At 44.5% G+C, this 20,944-nt stretch overlaps 1 protein-coding gene across 18 annotated transcripts in view; it reads right to left on the bottom strand.

The window, feature by feature from the left end:
- RIMBP2 (RIMS binding protein 2) overlaps positions 1 to 20,944 on the bottom strand; it is a 683,237-nt gene that overhangs the window by 244,159 nt on the left and 418,134 nt on the right. For all 18 annotated transcript variants that reach the window (XR_006387405.1, XR_006387406.1, XR_006387407.1 and 15 more), the window contains 4 exons: positions 15,078 to 15,229; positions 14,891 to 14,967; positions 11,525 to 11,634; positions 10,192 to 11,004 (listed from right to left, as the gene is read on the bottom strand). Coding sequence is in view for 15 of the 18 variants with exons in the window: in XM_044275630.1 (XP_044131565.1) it covers positions 10,192 to 11,004; positions 11,525 to 11,634; positions 14,891 to 14,967; positions 15,078 to 15,229 (1,152 nt within the window). In the remaining 3 variants the exon portion in view is untranslated. The remainder of the gene's footprint in view (positions 1 to 10,191; positions 11,005 to 11,524; positions 11,635 to 14,890; positions 14,968 to 15,077; positions 15,230 to 20,944) is intronic.

The raw sequence follows: 20,944 nt of genomic DNA, 5'->3' as shown, positions 1-20,944 counted from the left end.
GTTGCTTCTCTTCGGAAGGTATTCGATGTGCCGGCTCGTGCTGCCTCTGCTGCGAAGCTCCTTATGTCCATCACACAGGGTTCACGATCCGTAGCTGAATACGCCATTGAGTTTCGTACCCTGGCAGCAGAGGTGGGCTGGAATAATGAGGCTCTGGTCGCTGCTTTCTCTCATGGTCTCTCGGATGCCTTGAAGGATGAGGTTGCAGCTAAGGACCTACCAGTGGAGCTCGAGTCTCTTATTTCTTTCCTGATTTTGATTGACACCAGACTCAGGGAGAGACCTTCCTTCAAGGAGAGCCTGCGGAGGTCTTCTAACAGATTGGCGCCTACGTTTGCTGTCCCACCCGTGCCTCCCTCTCCTCCCACGCCTCCTGGGGATGACTTGTCTGGGGGTGAACCCATGCAGCTGGGGTTTGCTCGCCTGTCCGAGGGGGAGAGGGTACTCCGGAGACGCGAGGGCCGATGCATGTACTGTGGTCTCGGTGGGCATTTTCAGTTGGCATGCCCGAACCGTCCTGGGAAACGCTCGCACCTGAGATCCTGTCGGGGGCAGATCTTGGGTGGAGTCTCCTCGTCCCCGGTTTCCCGTGTTGACAAACCACTGATTACTGTTGTCCTCTCCTGGGTCGGGGGCTCGGTGACGACCCAGGCGTTGGTGGACTCTGGTGCTGGTGGTTTGTTCATTGATAGTGTGTTCGCTGCCGCCAATTCCATTCCTCTGCAGCCTCGAGGTTCCCCACTGGCTCTTGAGGCGATAGACGGCAGACCCCTTCTGCCGCCACACGTGACTCAGGAGACCCTTCCAGTGGGGATGGCCATTGGTGCCGTTCACAGAGAGTCGGTCTGTCTCCAGGTTATTTCATCTCCACACTACTCGGTGGTCTTGGGGTACCCCTGGCTCCAGAAGCATAATCCGACTTTCGATTGGAGATCGGCCGAGATCCTCTCGTGGTCACCGCAGTGTGGGGCTAGTTGCATCCATGGGCCTGTCAAGTTGCTGTGTACTTCCTCGGACTCTCTGTTGCCTCCTGAATACGAGGAGTACCGGGATGTATTCGATAAGGTGCGTGCGGTTGCCCTACCTCCGCACCGCCCATACGATTGTGCCATAGAGTTACAATCTGGTGCCGTTCCTCCTCGTGGCAAGGTCTATCCACTGTCGGTAGCGGAGAATGAGGCCATGGAGGAGTACGTGAGGGAGGCGCTTTCACGCGGACACATTCGCAAATCCTCGTCCCCGGCAGGGGCTGGATTTTTCTTTGTGAAAAAGAAGGGCGGTGAGTTGAGGCCTTGCATCGATTACAGGGGTCTCAATCGCATCACGATCAAGAACGCTTACCCGATACCCTTGATTTCCGAGCTGTTCGATCGCCTCAAAGGGGCCACGGTCTTTACCAAACTCGACCTGAGGGCGGCATACAACCTGGTAAGGATCAAGGCGGGCGATGAGTGGAAGACCGCGTTTAACACCAGGACCGGTCATTATGAATCCTTGGTTATGCCCTTTGGGTTGTGCAATGCGCCCGCAGTCTTCCAGGAATTCATCAACGATGTTTTCCGTGACCTGTTGCAGCAGTGTGTGGTGGTCTATTTGGATGACATCTTGGTATATTCTGAATCCATGGAGGCCCACATTCTGGATGTCAGACGAGTGTTGCAACGGTTACGAGAGAACAAGCTGTTCGGTAAGCTTGAGAAATGCGAATTTCACCGATCCCAGGTAACCTTCTTAGGTTACATCATTTCCGCTGAGGGGTTCTCCATGGATCCTGAGAAGGTTTCGGCTGTCTTACAGTGGCCCCAGCCCAGTGGTCTTCGTGCCCTGCAGCGCTTTTTGGGCTTCGCCAATTATTATCGGAAGTTCATCAGGGACTTTTCCATGCTAGCCAAGCCTCTCACGGATCTGACCAGGAAGGGCAGTAATCCCCAGGTCTGGCCGCTCGAGGCCATCCGAGCTTTTGAGGCTCTAAAGTCCGCCTTTGTGTCGGCTCCGATTCTGTCGCATCCCAACCCTGGGTTGCCCTTTGTCCTCGAGGTGGACGCGTCTGAGACGGGAGTAGGCGCCCTTCTGTCTCAGCGTAGAACACCAGAGGGTCCTCTGCTTCCTTGTGGGTTTTACTCCCGGAAACTGTCTTCCGCGGAGTGCAACTATCAGATTGGTGACAGGGAGCTATTGGCCATCGTGCAGGCCCTTAAAGAATGGAGGCACTTGCTCGAGGGCTCGGTGGTTCCGGTTCTCATCCTGACGGACCACAAGAATCTGACCTACCTCTCTGAGGCCAAGAGATTGACACCACGTCAGGCCAGATGGGCTCTGTTCTTGTCACGTTTTAATTACGTGGTCTCCTACCTACCCAGTTCCAAGAACATCAGAGCGGATGCCTTATCACGGCAGTACTCCGAGCTGTCCGGGGAGGAGTCGATTCCGACTTCGGTCATACCTCCGAATCAGATCCTGGCCGCCATTCGCACCAGCCTGACCTCTCCCCTGGGTGAGCAGATTTTGGCGGCTCAATCTGGTGCTCCCTCTGGGAGACCCAACGGCAGATGTTTTGTGCCTGAGGAGTTGCGCACTCGGTTGTTGCGAACCTATCATAACTCCAAGGCCGCGGGGCATCCTGGAAAGAATCAGCTGTCCTGGGCTGTTTCACGTCTGTTCTGGTGGCCTTCTCTACGTTCCGACATCGCCGCATACGTAGCGGCATGCTCCGTTTGTGCCCAGAGTAAGTCCCCTCGGCACCTTCCGTTGGGCCTTTTGCAACCCATAGCCACCGGGGAGCGTCCATGGTCACACCTGGGGATGGATTTCATTGTGGACCTCCCTGCATCCCGAGGCCATACGGTCATTCTCATGATTGTGGATCGGTTTTCCAAAATGTGCCACTGTGTTCCTCTCAAGAAGTTACCCTCTGCACAAGAGTTGGCCTCGATTTTTGCCAGGGAGGTCTTCCGGTTGCACGGTTTGCCCAAGGAGATTGTGTCGGATCGGGGGAGTCAGTTTGTGTCCAGGTTCTGGCGCGCCTTTTGCTCCCAGTTGGGGATTCATCTCTCTTTCTCCTCGGCCTACCACCCTCAGTCCAATGGGGCCGCAGAACGATCCAATCAGGCCTTGGAGCAATTCCTTCGTTGCTATGTCTCCGATCACCAAGACAATTGGGTTGACCTCCTGCCTTGGGCTGAGTTTGCCAGGAACACGGCGGTGAACTCTTCCTCTGGGACGTCTCCCTTCATGGCCAATTATGGGTTCCAACCTGCCGTGTTACCGGAGGTATTCTCTCCCCAGGATATTCCGGCTGTGGAGGATCACCTTTCCGTCCTACGTGCTTCTTGGGTACAGATCCAGAGGTCCCTTGAGGTCTCTGCGCAGCGCCAGAGACTCCAGGCTGATCGCAGACGAGCGCCCGCTCCTTCCTACCAGGTCGGAGACCGCAGTATGGTTGTCCACCCGCAACCTCAACCTTCGAGTGCCCACTCCCAAGCTGGCGCCTCGCTTTGTTGGTCCCTTCCGAGTGCTTCGCAGGGTAAACCCGGTAGCCTATGCCCTTGCGCTTCCTCCTGGCATGCGGATCTCCAATGTGTTTCATGTCTCCCTGTTGAAGCCACTAGTGTGTAATCGTTTCACTTCCTCGGTTCCTCGGCCTCGTCCGGTCCAAGTGGGCAATCATGAGGAGTATGAGGTGAGCAATATCCTGGACTCACGCCTGGTCCGCGGTCGGGTGCAGTTTTTGGTCCATTGGCGTGGTTATGGTCCAGAGGAGCGTTCCTGGGTTCCCTCCGCAGATGTCCATGCTCCTGCCTTGCTCCGAGCCTTCCACGCACGCTTCCCTCAGAAACCCTTCTTTACTCCGCGGAGGAGGGGCCCTTGAGGGGGAGGTACTGTCATGGTCTTACCTTCTTGCTGTTCTCCTTCGTTTGACATGTGCTGGCGGCCATCTTGGTTTCTGGGTTTCTTGTAGCCTCCCACCCTGCGGCTTCTCCTTCCCACTGGGAGGAGCTGGATGCCTAGCTCATATATATAGGAGGTCTGTGGCTTCAGTTCCTTGCTTGGTCCTCCTGTGTTCACATGCTTCTAAGACTGCTGCTGCTTCTGGTTCCTGATCCTGGCTTCGTCTGACTACCCTGCTGGTTCCTGATCCAGGTTTCGTCTGACTACCCTGGTGGTTCCTGATCCAGGCCTCGTCTGACTACTCTTCTGGTTCCTGACCTCTGGCTTCGCAAGACCCTGCTTCGGTTTAGCCATCCGTTTGGACTTTAGCCTTACAGCTTGATCTTCAATAAAGCCTTCTTATTTCCACTTATCTCTTGTTGTACGTCTGGTTCATGGTTCCATGACAACGAGAACTGCAAAACCTTAGATATGTGGACCCCAAGAGTCGAATGGAGACACACGTAATGGTGAAGACTAACGTCAGAGTCCTGTGGACCTATGCGAGGACTATGACGGTGCCTATTGTGGGTAAGATAACAAGGAAAGATCTTACCGGTGAAGATTCATAGGCAGCGCTATTCACCGAGCACAGGATGTCGTTGGAAAGGAAGGTCTTTTATAGATCGTAGATTCTGAGTCAGGTGTCCTTTTTAGGGGGAGGTCTTCAGGTAGTTAGTCATATGTCGCAGAGAGCCTCAGGGAGGTAAACTGCCCCTGTTGCACCCTACTTGACCTGTTAAAATCCTAATGCCCTAACACAGGATCTGTGCCCCGCAAGGGGTGGTCCCGTCCGGAACCTCACCCTGGTCTAAGGTCCATGTGAGACCCTGCCGGGGTGATTGGATCATGGATTGAGACCTGGTATAGTAGTAGTAAAAAACGTAACGTAATGGAGTTGGTATATTCACCTATCCCTATGCATTATATCAAATGAACATACCTTTGAGTTAATCACAATAAACCCCATGAATCGTCAGGGGACAAGGGGTGACACTATTGGAGCTGACCTCAACTGCAAAGTGTAAATAAAGTATTGCTAAACAGGAGGGGGCAGACTGGCTCAGGCCACTTGGTAGTATGTGGTGTACTTTCACTGGAGCTGACCTCAGCTGCAAAGTATAAATAGAGTATTGCTAAGCAGGAGGGGGCAGACTGGCTCAGACCACTTAAGGCTGAGTTCACACGGGTGAGATTTCCACGCGGGTGCAATGCTGGAGGTGAACGCATTGCACCCGCACTGAATCCGGACCCATTTATTTCTATGGGGCTGTGCACATGAGCTGTGATTTTCAAGCATCACTTATGCGTTGCGTGAAAATCGCAGCATGCTCTATATTGTGCGTTTGTCACAATGCAGGCCTCATAGAAGTAAATGGGGCCGATTGAAAATCGCAAGGATCCGCAATCAAGTGCGGATGCGGTGCGATTTTCACGCATGGTTGCTAAGATGACAGTCTATTCACTGTATTATTTTCCCTTATAACATGGTTATAAGGGAAAATAATAGCATTTTTTAATACAGAATGCTTAGTAGGTGGTCAATTGAGGGTTAAAAATTATTAACTCACCTTCTCCTCTTGATCGCGTAGCTGCCGGTCTCTTCTTACTTCTTTAATCATGAGCTGCCGGCTAAAGGACCTGTGGTGACATCACATCACATGGTCCAATCACATGGTCCATCACCGTGGTGATGGACAATGTGATTGGACCATGTAATCTGACGTCACCACAGGTCCTTTAGCCGGCAGCTCATGATTTAAGAAGTAAGAAGAGACCGGCAGCTACGCGATCAAGAGGAGAAGGTGAGTTAATTATTTTTTAACCCTCAATTGACCACCTACTAAGCATTCTGTATTAAAGAATGCTATTATTTTCCCTTATAACCATGTTATAAGGGAAAATAATAACATCTACACAACACCGAACCCAAACCTGAACTTCAGTGAAGAAGTTTGGGTCTGGGTACCACAGTCAGTTTTTTATTGCGCGCGTGCAAAACGCATTGCACCCGCGCGATAAAAACTGAACAACGGAACGCAATCGCAGTCAAAACTGACTGCAATTGGGTACCTACTCGCACGGGTTTGCCGCAACGCATCCAGACCTTATCCGAACACACTCGTGTGAACTCAGCCTAATAGTATGTGGCGTACTTTCACAGTACACCTGGAGTGCATATGGCAATTATCCAGGAACACCTGTAACACACATAGGTACAAGGGAAAACCCTCTAAACAGAGCCATCTTATGCTAATTGTAATACACATCGAGATGCACCGGCAGACCCTATTAAAAAAGGACCTGCAAACAATGCACCAAAGGTCATAAAGAGTAAAGTGTATAGTGTATCTACTTGCATCCTACCTAGAGTGCGTATGGCGATAATCTAGGTGAGCCAGCGTGAGAAGAGATGTGTCATGTCGGCAGGCTAGCGTCTGGGAGCGCTGACTCTATTTCAAAGAAGGGGGGAGGCGGAGATAAGTCCGCACACGGGACATTGCCGCAGGTGTGACGAGCAAGCATCACGTGTTGCGGCATGTGTCACGTGAGCGTGCGCCAATGGTCAGGTGAGCGCAGGAGCCGCCGCACTGCCATCGGTACATGTCAGTACAGTCTGGCCATATGCACTGCTACCAGAGGGAAGCCTGTTGCAGTGGGCAAATACAACAAAGCGCTCAGTTAATCAAAGTGGGTGGAGCTGGACAACGTAACAGTGCCCAACTACTACAAAACCACTCCCATATATACTTAGGTGGGGTCATGGTCACAGACCCCACCAGTGAAGGACAACAGGGTGGACATTAAAGGCAGGGAAACCACATTTACTAGAAGGGACCGTATTGAGGAGTGAGTAAGTAACTGACTCCTAACCCACAAATGTGGGTGATAAACAACCATGTTAAAAAGGTATCAGGAAATAAAGTGTATGTAGGTAATGAGACGTCATACACTTATCAGGAGGCTATATTTGGGCTTATGTCTAACGCTTATGGTTGGCGGGATAGCGCTCATCCGCCCCAGACCAGCTAAGGATAGTACAGGCTGAAGCAAATGCAGGTCTAGAACGTGACCCCATCAAAGGAAGCATCCAAACTGTAGCTGGTCATTAAGGCCATGGGGGTTGGTGGCATTCAATTTGAAGATCCACCAACATTCTCTTTGGAGTATATGTTTAACCCAGTCTCCCCCCGCTGAGGTTTCGGGACATGCTCGATGCCCATAAACGCCACGGCTGAGGTCCGGCCGCCATGATCAGTGTGGATATGTCTCGCCACCAGGATGTCTCTGTCATTGCATATGTCCCCAATGTGTTCGCCCATACGTTTCCGTATTTCCAGAATGTTATTGTGATATAATAGGTAAAAGTCATTCATACAATTACCCACATTTCTTGGGATGTGCAGTTTTATACTTTCTGTGAAAAGATAATGGTATTTTCCCTACTGAAGAGCCGTGTGGTGCATGAACTTGTGCTAGATTCCATACTTGGCTGACAAATACATTCTGTAATTGTTTCTAGTTGTGATAATACCTCAATTAACCAAGCAGTGCTGAGATGTTCCAAAAAATAAAAAAGCCCAAAAAAGAATCAATTACAGTGACTAGAAAATGTGCCAATTAACAACACTTTACTTGGAAGTGTCACTAGCGATGCTTGCTATATAATTCAGTATGCAGAAAAAGTCTAGTCTAGACATTAACCGAGATGAACAAACATCAGCATTCACCAGACAGAGAATTGCTGGCAAGAGCAGAATAATCACATCCAACATCCAATATTTAATCGGAGCATCTAAATAACATCATATATCTGTATACAGCTGCTTTTCTAATAGTCACTTAGCTACCTGGAACTCTAACAAAGTGCAAACAGTATGTGCAATAAACCAGTATAGCCGACATCAGCTCTAGGGGCGGACTGGGAACTAAAAGTAGCCCTGGAAATAAAGGTAAAAGTGGCCCCATGTTGCTGGTGTGTCCGAATTGACTGAAGGTGGGGCAACATAATTAGGCAGGGGCAATATAATTAGGCAGGGACAACAAAAAGAGACAGGCCTGGCAATACCATAGTGTAGAGCAATATACCGCCCCAGCTAAACCAAATACCAGAGTGCAGCACAAAATACTGCCCACTCCCACTGCACCACAGTATTCAACTGTATCACTGTCCTGAGGACGTTGATACAGTTGAATACAGGATGGCGGTTGCTGGCCAGGTGTGTAAGAGAGATTCAGATGATTGATTATGAACCTGACTTGTGGCCGTGAAGAGGGCTTGGGGGGCCCTCCTAGGCATCGGCCCACTGGGAAATTTCCCTGTAGGGTCTATGGCCAATCCGCCCCTGATCAGCTCTCATGGTCTAATACTATTATTTGAAAACCAAGTAAAGGCTGGCAGTACACCACTTCATTTAATCTGTTGGTTGATATCTCTCTCTGCCCTAGATCCACTAGATATATCACAAGGATTGGATACAGTACTTAGTGATTCTTATTTAATTGCAACAACAATATGTGAAGCAATAACTGAATAAACTGGGCCTGAAGAAGATCATGGTCAAAACACAAACATTGTTTGCATCACATATTAGTAGGGCAAATAAAAAAATAGAAAACTATGGAGAAAAAGATATGGATCGCACATCCACATGCCATGCATTGATCTATTGCTTCCCAGCATATTTTATAAACATGTACACGAGACACTTAGTATACGTTTTGATCAAATTGCATAGGTCCATTCATTACATCAAGGTGGCTTCTATTGAATGGGTCCCTACTCTAATATGGCACAGCTCCACATGGTGACCACCACACCTACAGGCGGCAAGAAGAGGGGCCCACTGAAAAAATGCCATCTTGACATGATAAGTGGGTCTATGCATTTTGATCAAAATGTATACTAAGTGCCTGATGTTCATAAATGTCGCTGAGAACCAATAGAATAATGTATGGCATGTATGTGCAATCAACATATTTGTCTCCATAGTTTGGCAAATAAAAAAGTCACTAAGCACTGAATCTTCCCTTGAAAGGGATTAAGCTGCAGAACCCTGCACTGCCATAAAAAATATTTTTCAAACCAGTACCTGGATCTGAATACTTTTGTAACTGCATATAACTAAAAATTTAGTATAGCCATTGAACTATTCAATAAAATGTAACTGCATAGTGCCTCCTGCTGTTTATTTCTTGTCCACCTCACGAATATGGTTGCACCAGCCATATCTTCTTTTAGAACCTGTGGTAGTTTCAGGGAAGGGTCTACAGCAGAAAGAACATCTAGCAGATCAGTTAGAAAAAAGAATGGGCAGATATCTGGTTCCATATGAGGTACAGAGCTGGTTCTAGTTTTGTTAGAAAGATATTGTCATGTTTTATTTGATAGCTGATTTTTTACCTCACTCGTGGAATAACCCCTTTAAGTAGATGGAGGGTAGATAAAGTATGCTGGAGTTGAGAGTTGGGCCCCCAAAAGATCTGATATTGATGGCCTATCCTCAGGGTAGGGCATTATTATTCTGATCCTGGAAAACCCCTTCAAAATAAATTCGCTTTAGCTCTCTTTAAACCATCTTAAAATATTCAGCCGTATTACAAATAGCTGCATTGGAATATACTGAATTCTGTGATGGATAAAAATCCATTACGGAATGCAAACTGCAATCTAATGGTTGCATGTTTTAATCACCTAGGGCAGTGATGGCGAACCTATGGCACGGGTGCCAGAGACAGCACTAAGAGCCCTCTCTGTGGGCACCCGCACCTTGGAAAAAGTCTATGACGTACCAATATGCTTTAGACTTTTCCTGCCATTCAGCAGCGCAGGACGCACTATGAACAGCACAGGCAGCGCACTGAATGTAGGATATTAAGCTATTATAGCTAATTGATAAAGTACATGGAAGATATACTATATTGGTATTCAGGTAAAATTGCCATGTTGGCACTTTGCGATAAATAAGTGGGTATTTGGTTGCAGTTTGGGCACTCGGTCTCTAAAAGGTTCACCATCACTGACCTAGGGTGACTTAAAAAAGTAAAAAAATAATATATATATATATATATATATATTTCAATATATAAGAAGCATACAAATTTAAACCATAGTGCCATACAATGGTTGCATACTGAGGTAATTCACAAAGTTAAGGTACTCAATAAGTTTCACAATATTTCAATGACAAATAAATTACTCAGCTCAGCTATGTCTTTGCTTAACCTAAACACATCATGTTGCATAAATATAACTTAACTGACCCGATGGATGAGTAGAAAACTCTGCATAGGCTTCCTTTCTTTCCCTCTGTTCCAAAGGAAGCTGCCATGGCATTTGGTGGGGCTTTGCAAGAAGTTTGACTTTGTACGTTGTGTTGGGTTTTAAGTTGATAAAGTGATACTTGTAACTTGCAGCCTTAACAATGTCATATTCCTCATCATTCAAGAATATAATGTGGCTATAATTGCTGTTGCTTGGGAGCCATGAAAGCTCAGCAGACATGGGGGTAATATTATCCACCTTAGGATGGGAAGGAGCAACAATAACATCTTTCCCAACCAACAAAGTGCACTGGAGCTCATCAGAGGTGCCCCGATCTGTGACTGTCTGAATTGATATACGGTATGTAACTGTGGCAAGATCCAGTTTTTCAAGTAGACATTTGGTTCTGCTTCCAAAGCTCAAAGTTGCACGGACTTCTTTTCCCACCAACACATTATAGCTGTGGATTGTACCCCAGCCCAGTGGCACTAGTGGTGGCTCCCAGCCCACAATAACACTTTTGGCGAGTTGTTTGATAAGGGTTATTTTCCGAGGATAAGGCACAATGTCTTCTCCAATCTCATCAATGTTCACTTCCATGGCCCCTGTGCCATTGTTCAGCACACTGGACTCTATGTGGATCGGTAGGGTAATTTCTAGCTTGTGTTCTCCTTGAAGAAGAGGAGCTGAGCGATTGAGGAAATTTTCTTCCTGTTCATTGGCCAAGGTGTTGGACACATGAAATTCTTCATTTTGAACAAAATCCACAAAATTTGAAGGTACAAGTCCCCTCTGGCCATCCAGCAATTCTCCTGTGTTACAAATACAAATATGGTTAAATGTCATCTAATCGCTCATGTAGACTGTGCTAAACGACGTATGCACTTTTTTGAGCAAAGCAGAGGTAATCACATATACAAGTAACTTTTTTTTTTAGGTGGGAACTCTATCTACCACTTTGGTAACGTCATGTTCAAATCTGACAATATCTGCATGGAGCTGTGAATTAATTGCTTTCAGTTTGCAATGAAGGTGCAGATGCGTGTTACCAGTTGGGGATGCGTCCCTGCACAGAATGACATTACCCAATCAGCGCTGCCAGTGCCAGACTGTGCAGGGACATACCTCCAAGTAACATTTCGGAATTTATTGCAAACCACTAGTAATTAATTCATAATGTCTAGCAAGACAAGTTACGAAAACAGACATGTCAAGAGAGCTTACAGGTCCTTTTTAAGTAAATTAATTTCATAAGGAAAATAAAAATGACACAAGCAGTTATTCAGCTGTCCTTGACTGCATATGAAGTGTAAAATCGAAAGACTGAAATACCTTCATAGAACCCATCCTCGTCCATATCTCCATAAACATAGAGGTATTTTCCTGCCACCAGTGGAAGTTCTGCCTCTGGGTTTTCATTTGGTCCATCAAATGGATTATAACTGAGACAAAATGAAAGTGTGAAATAGAGAGGTTATATTTCATTACCAAACTAACTTTAGCTAATATACTATATTTCCATATTCCATCTCTAATAACTAAACCTATTCAAAATGAACTATAAATGGTTAACAGGAAGTTGAGTGTGACCACTTACACTACAACACCTACAAAAAAGGAACCACGCAGATCGAATCTCATCTCATACAGATAACGTTATTGAAATGCTACATACAGTACAGACCAAAAGTTTGGACACACCTTCTCATTCTTTATTTTCATGACTATAAAAATTGTAGATTCACACTGAAGGCATCAAAACTATGAATTAACACATGTGAAATTATATACATAACAAAAAAGTGTGAAACAACTGAAAATATGTCATATTCTAGGTTCTTCAAAGTAGCCACCTTTTGCTTTGATTACTGCTTTGCACACTCTTGGCATTCTCTTGATGAGTTTCAAGAGGTAGTCACCTGAAATGGTCTTCCAACAGTCTTGAAGGAGTTCCCAGGGGTGCTTAGCACTTGTTGGCCCTTTTGCCTTCACTCTGCGGTCCAGCTCACCCCAAACCATCTCGATTGGGTTCAGGTCCGGTGACTGTGGAGGCCAGGTCATCTGGCGCAGCACCCCATCTCTCTCCTTCATGGTCAAATAACCCTTATACAGCCTGGAGGTGTGTTTGGGGTCATTGTCCTGTTGAAAAATAAATGATGGTCCAACTAAACGCAAACCGGATGGAATAGCATGCCGCTGCAAGATGCTGTGGTATCCATGCTGGTTCAGTATGCCTTCAAGTTTGAATAAATCCCCAACAGTGTCACCAGCAAAGCACCCCCACACCATTACACCTCCTTCTCCATGCTTCACAGTGGGAACCAGACATGTAGAGTCCATCCATTCACCTTTTCTGCGTCGCACAAAGACACGGTGGTTGGAACCGAAGATCTCAAATTTTGACTCATCAGACCAAAGAACAGATTTTCACTGGTCTAATGTCCATTCCTTGTGTTCTTTAGCCCAAACAAGTCTCTTCTGCTTGTTGCCTGTCCTTAGCAGTGGTTTCCTAGCAGATATTCTACCATGAAGGCCTGATTCACACAGTCTTCTCTTAACAGTTGTTCTAGAGATGTGTCTGCTGCATTGACCTGGTCTCTAATCTGAGCTGCTGTTAACCTGCGATTTCTGAGGCTGGTGACTCGGATGAACTTATCCTCCGCAGCAGAGGTGACTCTTGGTCTTTCTTTCCGGGGGCACTTGGGGACACTTTCAAAGTTTTCCCAATTTTTCAGACTGACTGACCTTCATTTCTTAAAGTAATGATGGCCACTCGTTTTTCTTTACTTAGCTGCTTTTTTCTTGCCATAATACAAATTCTAACAGTCTATTCAGTAGGACTATCAGCTTTGTATCCACCTGACTTCTCCACAACGCAACTGATGGCCCCAACCCCATTTATAAGGCAAGAAATCCCACTTATTAAACCTGACAGGGCACACCTGTGAAGTGAAAACCATTTCAGGTGACTACCTCTTGAAGCTCATTAAGAGAATGCCAAGAGTGTGCAAAGCAGTAATCAAAGCAAAAGGTGGCTACTTTGAAGAACCTAGAATATGACACATTTTCAGTTGTTTCACACTTTTTTTGTTATGTATATAATTCCACATGTGTTAATTCATAGTTTTGATGCCTTCAGTGTGAATCTACAATTTTCATAGTCATGAAATAGATGGAGGTAAAAATAGGACACACCTAAGAGAAAAGCAGTAGCCATCTGGTCACATGTATGTATATATGTAGACACCTAACGTTAGTACTACAAGGTGGCTAGCCAAGCACTGTAAAGCTTACAAAATAATACAAGAGGGATTATTACCCAAACTGCACTACAGTTTAGTGGAACTGAAATATATTTGTAATCAACTGTACTGACCAAAATGGCAAATGTGTGGCGAGCCCGTGTTTCACCATATCTTTTTTCTGACACCATAAGAAGAAGCAACAGCCCACATGAAGCAATGATTTTGGGCACACAGTGACCATTTTGGTCAGTGCAGTTAATATTCTTTCAGTTGTTTTAGAACTCAGTCTCCAGCTGAGTTCATCACTGTAAATCCTTGATCCCACTTCTTTGGCACTCAAAGTATGGCACAAATAGAATAGTTTGTAAGCTAGAACGGCAAAGCAAGGTGTCTAACCATGTATTCTGCAACACTACTTTGGTTCTTGCAGACCTGAAGGAAAAGTTGTAATATTAGAAGAAGATAGAGCTACCTCAACTAACTAGAAGCACAGGAGTGACGGAGGGCAACACTCCAGCTAAAAAGATGGAGATTCATTTATAAATTATATTATTGAAATACAAGAATGAAAGGCCCATGTATTGGATCAGCTAAACATACTAGTGTAGGTCATAATGTTTTAGAGCAGGGATGCCCAACCTGCGGCCCTCTAGTGGTTGCAAAACTACAACTCCCAGCATGCCTGGACAGTCTACAACTATCAGCCTACAGCAGGGCATGATGGAAGTTGTAGTTTTACAACAACTGGAGGGCCACAGGTTGAGCATTCCTGTTCTAGAGGTTTTTTTTTTTACCCATCAGAATTCATTATACATTGTGCCATGCAAGTGACTAGACATAATTCTTGGTAGAATATATTTCAAAAAATTTCATTTTTTTGGAACTAAAAATATATATTTGTCGTGTTACCAATGGCAAACTCATATGTGGTTAGAACTGAGTATTACTCTATTACTTGCATCATATGGGATTTATTTCAGAAATCTCTAGAACCCTTACACCAGAAGGGCAATTTTAGAGTCTAGGAAAATGGTATATTTTAATTGTTACATGTTTGTAACTTGTGATCTGGAATTTTTAACTATTAACTTATCATTATTGGATTTGTAGTGATTTTGCACTTCACTAATGGAATCTAAATGTGTGAATGCGGCCTAGAACGGCTCATATTTTCTACCAGGGTTCTATTGTTAGCCCTAGTTAGAAAGCTACTTGTTCATTTTGCAGCTTTATATTCTCATTAGAGCTGCACAAATACCATTTTTTAATTGCAATATCTGTGTACCACACATTTGCATTTACTTTTGTTATTCCAATCATTGATAATAAAGATCATTTTGTATAATTTTCATGAAAATTCGGCTTGCATCATCTTTTGCGTTATTGCAGTGTCTAAAATATTAGACAGCATAGTAGATGCTATATATTTACAGGTTGGAACTGGGGTCATTACCTATAGCGTGCAATACAAAGGTGGACTTTCCCAGAGTATCTTTGCTTTGAGGTATTCGTATTCTGTTCATTATCCATCTGAAAAAAAATGAGACAAAGAAGCATTATTGTAGAGTTTGTTCTGTAGATGATAAAATAAATAACTGACAATTCATCATTAATATCTTTGACCAACAGAGTAGACTTACGTCTGATTCAAACCTGTGCCTTGGGCTGCCAGACCGGGATCGTGAGAGAAAAGTGGGTTTAACGGACAGCAGTTCTGGCTTGTCCCCTGTAATTTGAAGTGGGCGAATAAACTCAGAAATCAAGGACCTGCTACCAGTGGGACTTTCATGACCTGCATAAAAAATTGTATTTTACCACATAAGTATTAGGTGCCAGTTTTTGTAAAGAAAGGTTGAGCCCAAACAACAAAATAGCATGTAACAACTATAAGAAAGCTCCTTCATGTCACAGGATATTTGTATAGTCCCCTTAAAGGGAACCTGTCATCAATTTTATGTTGACTTCAGCTGTTCTGCAGTAGCTTTGGCACCAGAACTGCACAGCTCCATCCATTCTGCAGTGGACAGAGCTGATTACTTCAGTATTGCTCCTATTCACTTCAATTCCAACTTCTGGAGCTGGAGCTACTGCAGAAGAGCTGATTAGCGGGAACCCGTGGTGTCAGACCACTAGAGATTAGATATTGATGGCCTCTCAGGATGATAGGCCATCAATATAAAAGTGCAGGAAAACCCCCTGTAATGTTATAAAGTAGAATATTATCTAGAGATTTTAACACTGCCAAATCTAAAGTTATGCACATGGGAAGGAATAATGCAAGTCACCGGTACATACTAAATGGTAAAACACTCGGTAACATTGACATGGAAAAGGATCTAGGAATTTTAATAAACAGCAAACTAAGCTGCAAAAAACAGTGTCAGGCAGCTGCTGCCAAGGCCAATAAGATAATGGGTTGCATCAAAATGGGCATAGATGCCCGTGATGAGAACATAGTCCTACCACTTTACAAATCGCTAGTCAGACAACACATGAAGTACTGTGTACAGTTCTGGGCTCCTGTGAACAAGGCAGACATAGCAGAGCAGGAGAGGGTCCAGAGGAGGGCAACTAAAGTAATAACTGGAATGGGGAAACTACAGTACCCTGAAAGATTATCAAAATTAGGATTATTCACTTTAGAAAAAAGATGACTGAGGGGAGATCTAATAACCATGTATAAATATATCAGGGGTCAGTACAGAGATCTCTCCCATCATCTATTTATCCCCAGGACTGTGACGAGGGGACATCCTCTGCATCTGGAGGAAAGAAGTTTTGTACACAAACATAGAAGAGGATTCCTTACGGTAAGAGTAGTGAGACTATGGTGAGTACAATAAAGGAATTCAAGAGGGGCCTGGATGTATTTCTGGAGTGTAATAATATTACAGGCTATAGCTACTAGAGAGGGGCCATTGATGCAGGGAGTTATTCTGATTGCCTGATTGGAGTCGGGAAGGAATTTTTTTATCCCCTAAAGTGGGGGAAATTGGCTTCTACCTCACAGGTTTTTTTTTTGCCGTCCTCTGGATCAACTTGCAGGATGACAGGCTGAACTGGATGTACAAATGTATTTTTTCAGCCTTATGTACTATGTTACTATGTTAGATGAGCAAATTTCTTGAAATTTGTTTTGGGCTTTCTCCAACAAATGGGTCATCAGATTCGTCTGAATCAAGAGTGCCCCAATTGCCCTGAAAAGTTGCACATGACACTCTGGTGTCTCCTAGGACTGTATTCAACCCCTCTCTCAGCATAAGTAATGTCAAAGTGACAGCAACATATATGGCTATGGGTAAACAGATGTTTGCCGAAGGTAACACATTTCACAGACTTGTTACCTGCTGTATGCTTAGGGTCATTGTCTTGCTGGAAGGAGAACCTTCAGCCCAGCCTGAGGTCCAGAGCACTCTGGATCAGGTTTTCATTAAGAATATCACTGTACTTTGCTCCTCTCAGCTTTCCCATAATCCTGACCAGTCGCCCTGTCCATTGAGGAACTTCATCCAGGTAACACTATTTCTTTCTTGTAAATCCCTGAGGTGTCATCCATGTGCTACGACATGGCACCTCCATTGCCAGTGATGATTATTTACTTTTACTACTCTGTATGTGATGTGTCTGTTTTAACTTATATTTAATCACACTTATTAAATCTTATTTTTTTTTTACTAAGCCTGTTAAGCCTATTTATTCTCAAATCGTCAAATTCACGTTTTAAAACAGTACAGACTGATGGGGAATATATATATATATATATATATATATATATATATATATACTGTATATGTATATACAGGTCCTTCTAAAAAAATTTGCATATTGTGATAAAGTTCATTATTTTCTGTAATGTACTGATAAACATTAGACTTTCATATATTTTAGATTCATTACACACAACTGAAGTAGTTAAAGCCTTTTATTGTTTTAATATTGATGATTTTGGCATACAGCTCAGTAAAACCCAAAATTCCTATCTAAAATAATTAGCATATTTCATCCGACCAATAAAAGAAAAGTGTTTTTAATACAAAAAAAGTCAACCTTCAAATAATTATGTTCAGTTATGCACTCAATACTTGGTCAGGAATCCTTTTGCAGAAATGACTGCTTCAATGCGGCGTGGCATGGAGGCAATCATCCTGTGGCACTGCTAAGGTGTTATGGAGGCCCAGGATGCATCGATAGCGGCCTTAAGCTCATCCAGAGTGTTGGGTCTTGCGTCTCTCAACTTTCTCTTCCCAATATCCCACAGATTCTCTATGGGGTTCAGGTCAGGAGAGTTGGCAGGCCAATTGACCACAGTAATACCATGGTCAGTAAACCATTTACCAGTGGTTTTGGCACTGTGAGCAGGTGCCAGGTCGTGCTGAAAAATGAAATCTTCATCTCCATAAAGCTTTTCAGCAGATGGAAGCATGAAGTGCTCCAAAATCTCCTGATAGCTAGCTGCATTGACCCTGCCCTTGATAAAACACAGTGGACCAACACCAGCAGCTGACATGGCACCCCAGACCATCACTGACTGTGGGTACTTGACACTGGACTTCAGGCATTTTGGCATTTCCCTCTCCCCAGTCTTCCTCCAGACTCTGGCACCTTGATTTCCGAATGACATGCAAAATTTGCTTTCATCCGAAAAAAGTACTTTGGACCACTGAGCAACAGTCCAGTGCTGCTTCTCTGTAGCCCAGGTCAGGCGCTTCTGCCGCTGTTTCTGGTTCAAAAGTGGCTTGACCTGGGGAATGCGGCACCTGTAGCCCATTTCCTGCACACGCCTGTACACGGTGGCTCTGGATGTTTCTACTCCAGACTTAGTCCACTGCTTCCGCAGGTCCCCCAAGGTCTGGAATCGGTCCTTCTCCACAATCTTCCTCAGGGTCCAGTCACCTCTTCTCGTTGTGCAGCGTTTTCTGCCACACTTTTTCCTTCCCACAGACTTCCCACTGAGGTGCCTTGATACAGCACTCTGGGAACAGCCTATTCGTTCAAAAATTTCTTTCTGTGTCTTACCTTCTTGCTTGAGGGTGTCAATGATGGCCTTCTGGACAGCAGTCAGGTCGGCAGTCTTACCCATGATTGCGGTTTTGAGTAATGAACCAGGCCGGGAGTTTTTAAAAGCCTCAGGAATCTTTTGCAGGTGTTTAGAGTTAATTAGTTGATTCAGATGATTAGGTTAATAGCTCGTTTAGAAAACCTTTTCATGATATGCTAATTTTGTTGGGGTTTTCATGAGCTGTATGCCAAAATCATCAATATTAAAACAATAAAAGGTTTGAACTACTTCAGTTGTGTGTAATGAATCTAAAATATATGAAAGTCTAATGTTTATCAGTACATTACAGAAAATAATGAACTTTATCACATTATGCTAATTTCTTTAGAAGGACCTGTATATAGTGAAAGAAACGGACAGCACTCCCAGTAGAGAATAAGCTGTGGTTTATTCACCCATGTGGTACAGTGAGGCAACGTTTCAGCTCATGCATAGAGCCTTTCTCAAGTTCGAGAAAGTCTCTATATATGAGCCGAAACATTGCCTCACTGTACCACATGGGTGAATAAACCACACTTATTCTCTACTGGGAGTGCTGTCTGTTTCTTTGACTACTACATTGGGTAAGGAGCTATACCCCTGGACATAGCATCTACTTCATTGTTGGCTTATCAGTGCTGCCATTTTTTCTTAATATATATATATATATATATATATATAGTAGGAAGGCGCAAGGGTCCGTCATTGACGGAAGGTATGTGTCACCGAGATTCCTGGCCTCGGTGAGGTAAGAGCTGGTAATTTCATGTGTCAGCGGCAGCTAGTGCTGGCTGACATGGTTTTGCTATTTAGTATGGCTGTAAAGCCAATCCAGGCCGGCTCTTTCTGGGAGCAGCCAAAGTGCAGGGTGAGTGGCTGTTCCCCATGTTCCAGGTCGGGTCTTGATTTGGGCTATAAAACACAGGCAGCACTGTTAGGTGGTGGGAATTTACTCCTCTCTGACAGTGAAGCTCTGTGAGTCTCTGTGTTGGGACCTGGGAGTTTGGGCTTGGGTAAAGGCCTCCTACCTTGTTGGTGTGAGTCCAAATACTTCTGCATTACTGCATGGTGTGAACAAACACCAGACTCAAGGTGACTGTTTTCCTTGAAACTGACTTTTTGTTCTGCTTATCCTTATGTGTGAATAAAGACTGAACTGTTTAAGTTAAAGACGTTGTCGTTGCCTCTATACTGCGTCCGCAAGCCTGTCTACCAGAGCAAATCCCCACTATATATATATATATATATATATATACAGAGAGAGAGAGAGAGATAACAGCACTATTATATCAAATAATACCAGATATTATATCTGTAAAGAATAAATCAAGGCAACTGGACGTACTGTAGATTTCTTGAAAACGTTTCACTCGTTCTTCCAACAAGCTTTCTCAATTCTGAGTGATTGTACAAAAATTCTGGGAATAAATATGTAACTGAATCAACATCTGGTAATTATACCCAGCATGGGGTCAAAGGTGTTGATTCCATTATCCTAATTGGAGTCAGTAGGTGATAAACCTTCCGACGTAGCCAGAATTTGCGTGATATGTTGGTCCACAGTATGTACCAGAGTCCAAGACAATATACCTGGTTACATAATCCCGTTTCGGGAACTTTTCCGTGTGGATCCTGCAAATTCTGTGGCTACATCAACAAGAACAAAACATTCTCTGGTTATTCATCTGACAGAACATTCGTTATTAGACCATTTGTCAACTGCAAAACCACTGGTGTGGTCTATTTAATGACATGTATATGCAACCTGAAATATGTTGGCAAAACAATACGTGAATTAAGACGGCGTATTGGTGAACACGTATCTGACATTATGAAATGCCAGGATACACCTATTGCCCGCCATGTGGTTGAATGCCACCGGGGTAATGCATCTGTCATAAAATTTCAGGGCATTGACATTGTGAAGAGGACACCACGAGGAGGTGATTTGGATCGTATCCTCCTACAGAAGGAGGCACGATGGATGTTTAGGTTAGGTACCATCAAACCTAACGGTCTTAACGATGCCATTTCTTATGTTCCATTCATTTAAAGGCATCATAGCACCTCCTTATCTTCACTCTGTCTCTCACTTGTCTATATTTATATTTACATTCATACCCATATGAAGATCATGCATGTTTATATGCAAGTGTTTTGGGTGGTTAATAAAGTGTATTTCTTCAGTGTTTTTCGATTCTTGTTTCTGTGATGTTGTTGCCTGTCATCTAATAAACCGCTGATAAGTTCCCGATATTTTGTTACCATTTAGTGCTGTGCACTAACCCCCTGAACACATCCATGTTCCTCACAGCCGTCCGTTGACCAGTCCAGTATGGTTGCAGCATCTGGTGGATTGACGTCGGCTGGAGGTGTGTTCTCTTGGGGGCGTGGTGTGTCTCTTTAAATCACGGCGGCTCCTTGGCCGCTCGCGGCCATTACAGAGCCGAGACTATGTTTAAACAAACA

The sequence above is a fragment of the Bufo gargarizans genome, chromosome 1, assembly GCF_014858855.1.
Source record: "Bufo gargarizans isolate SCDJY-AF-19 chromosome 1, ASM1485885v1, whole genome shotgun sequence".
Taxonomy (NCBI): Eukaryota; Metazoa; Chordata; class Amphibia; order Anura; family Bufonidae; genus Bufo; species Bufo gargarizans.
The sequence above is the reverse complement of the archived record's forward strand: the minus strand, read 5'-3'. Positions and strand labels throughout refer to the sequence as shown.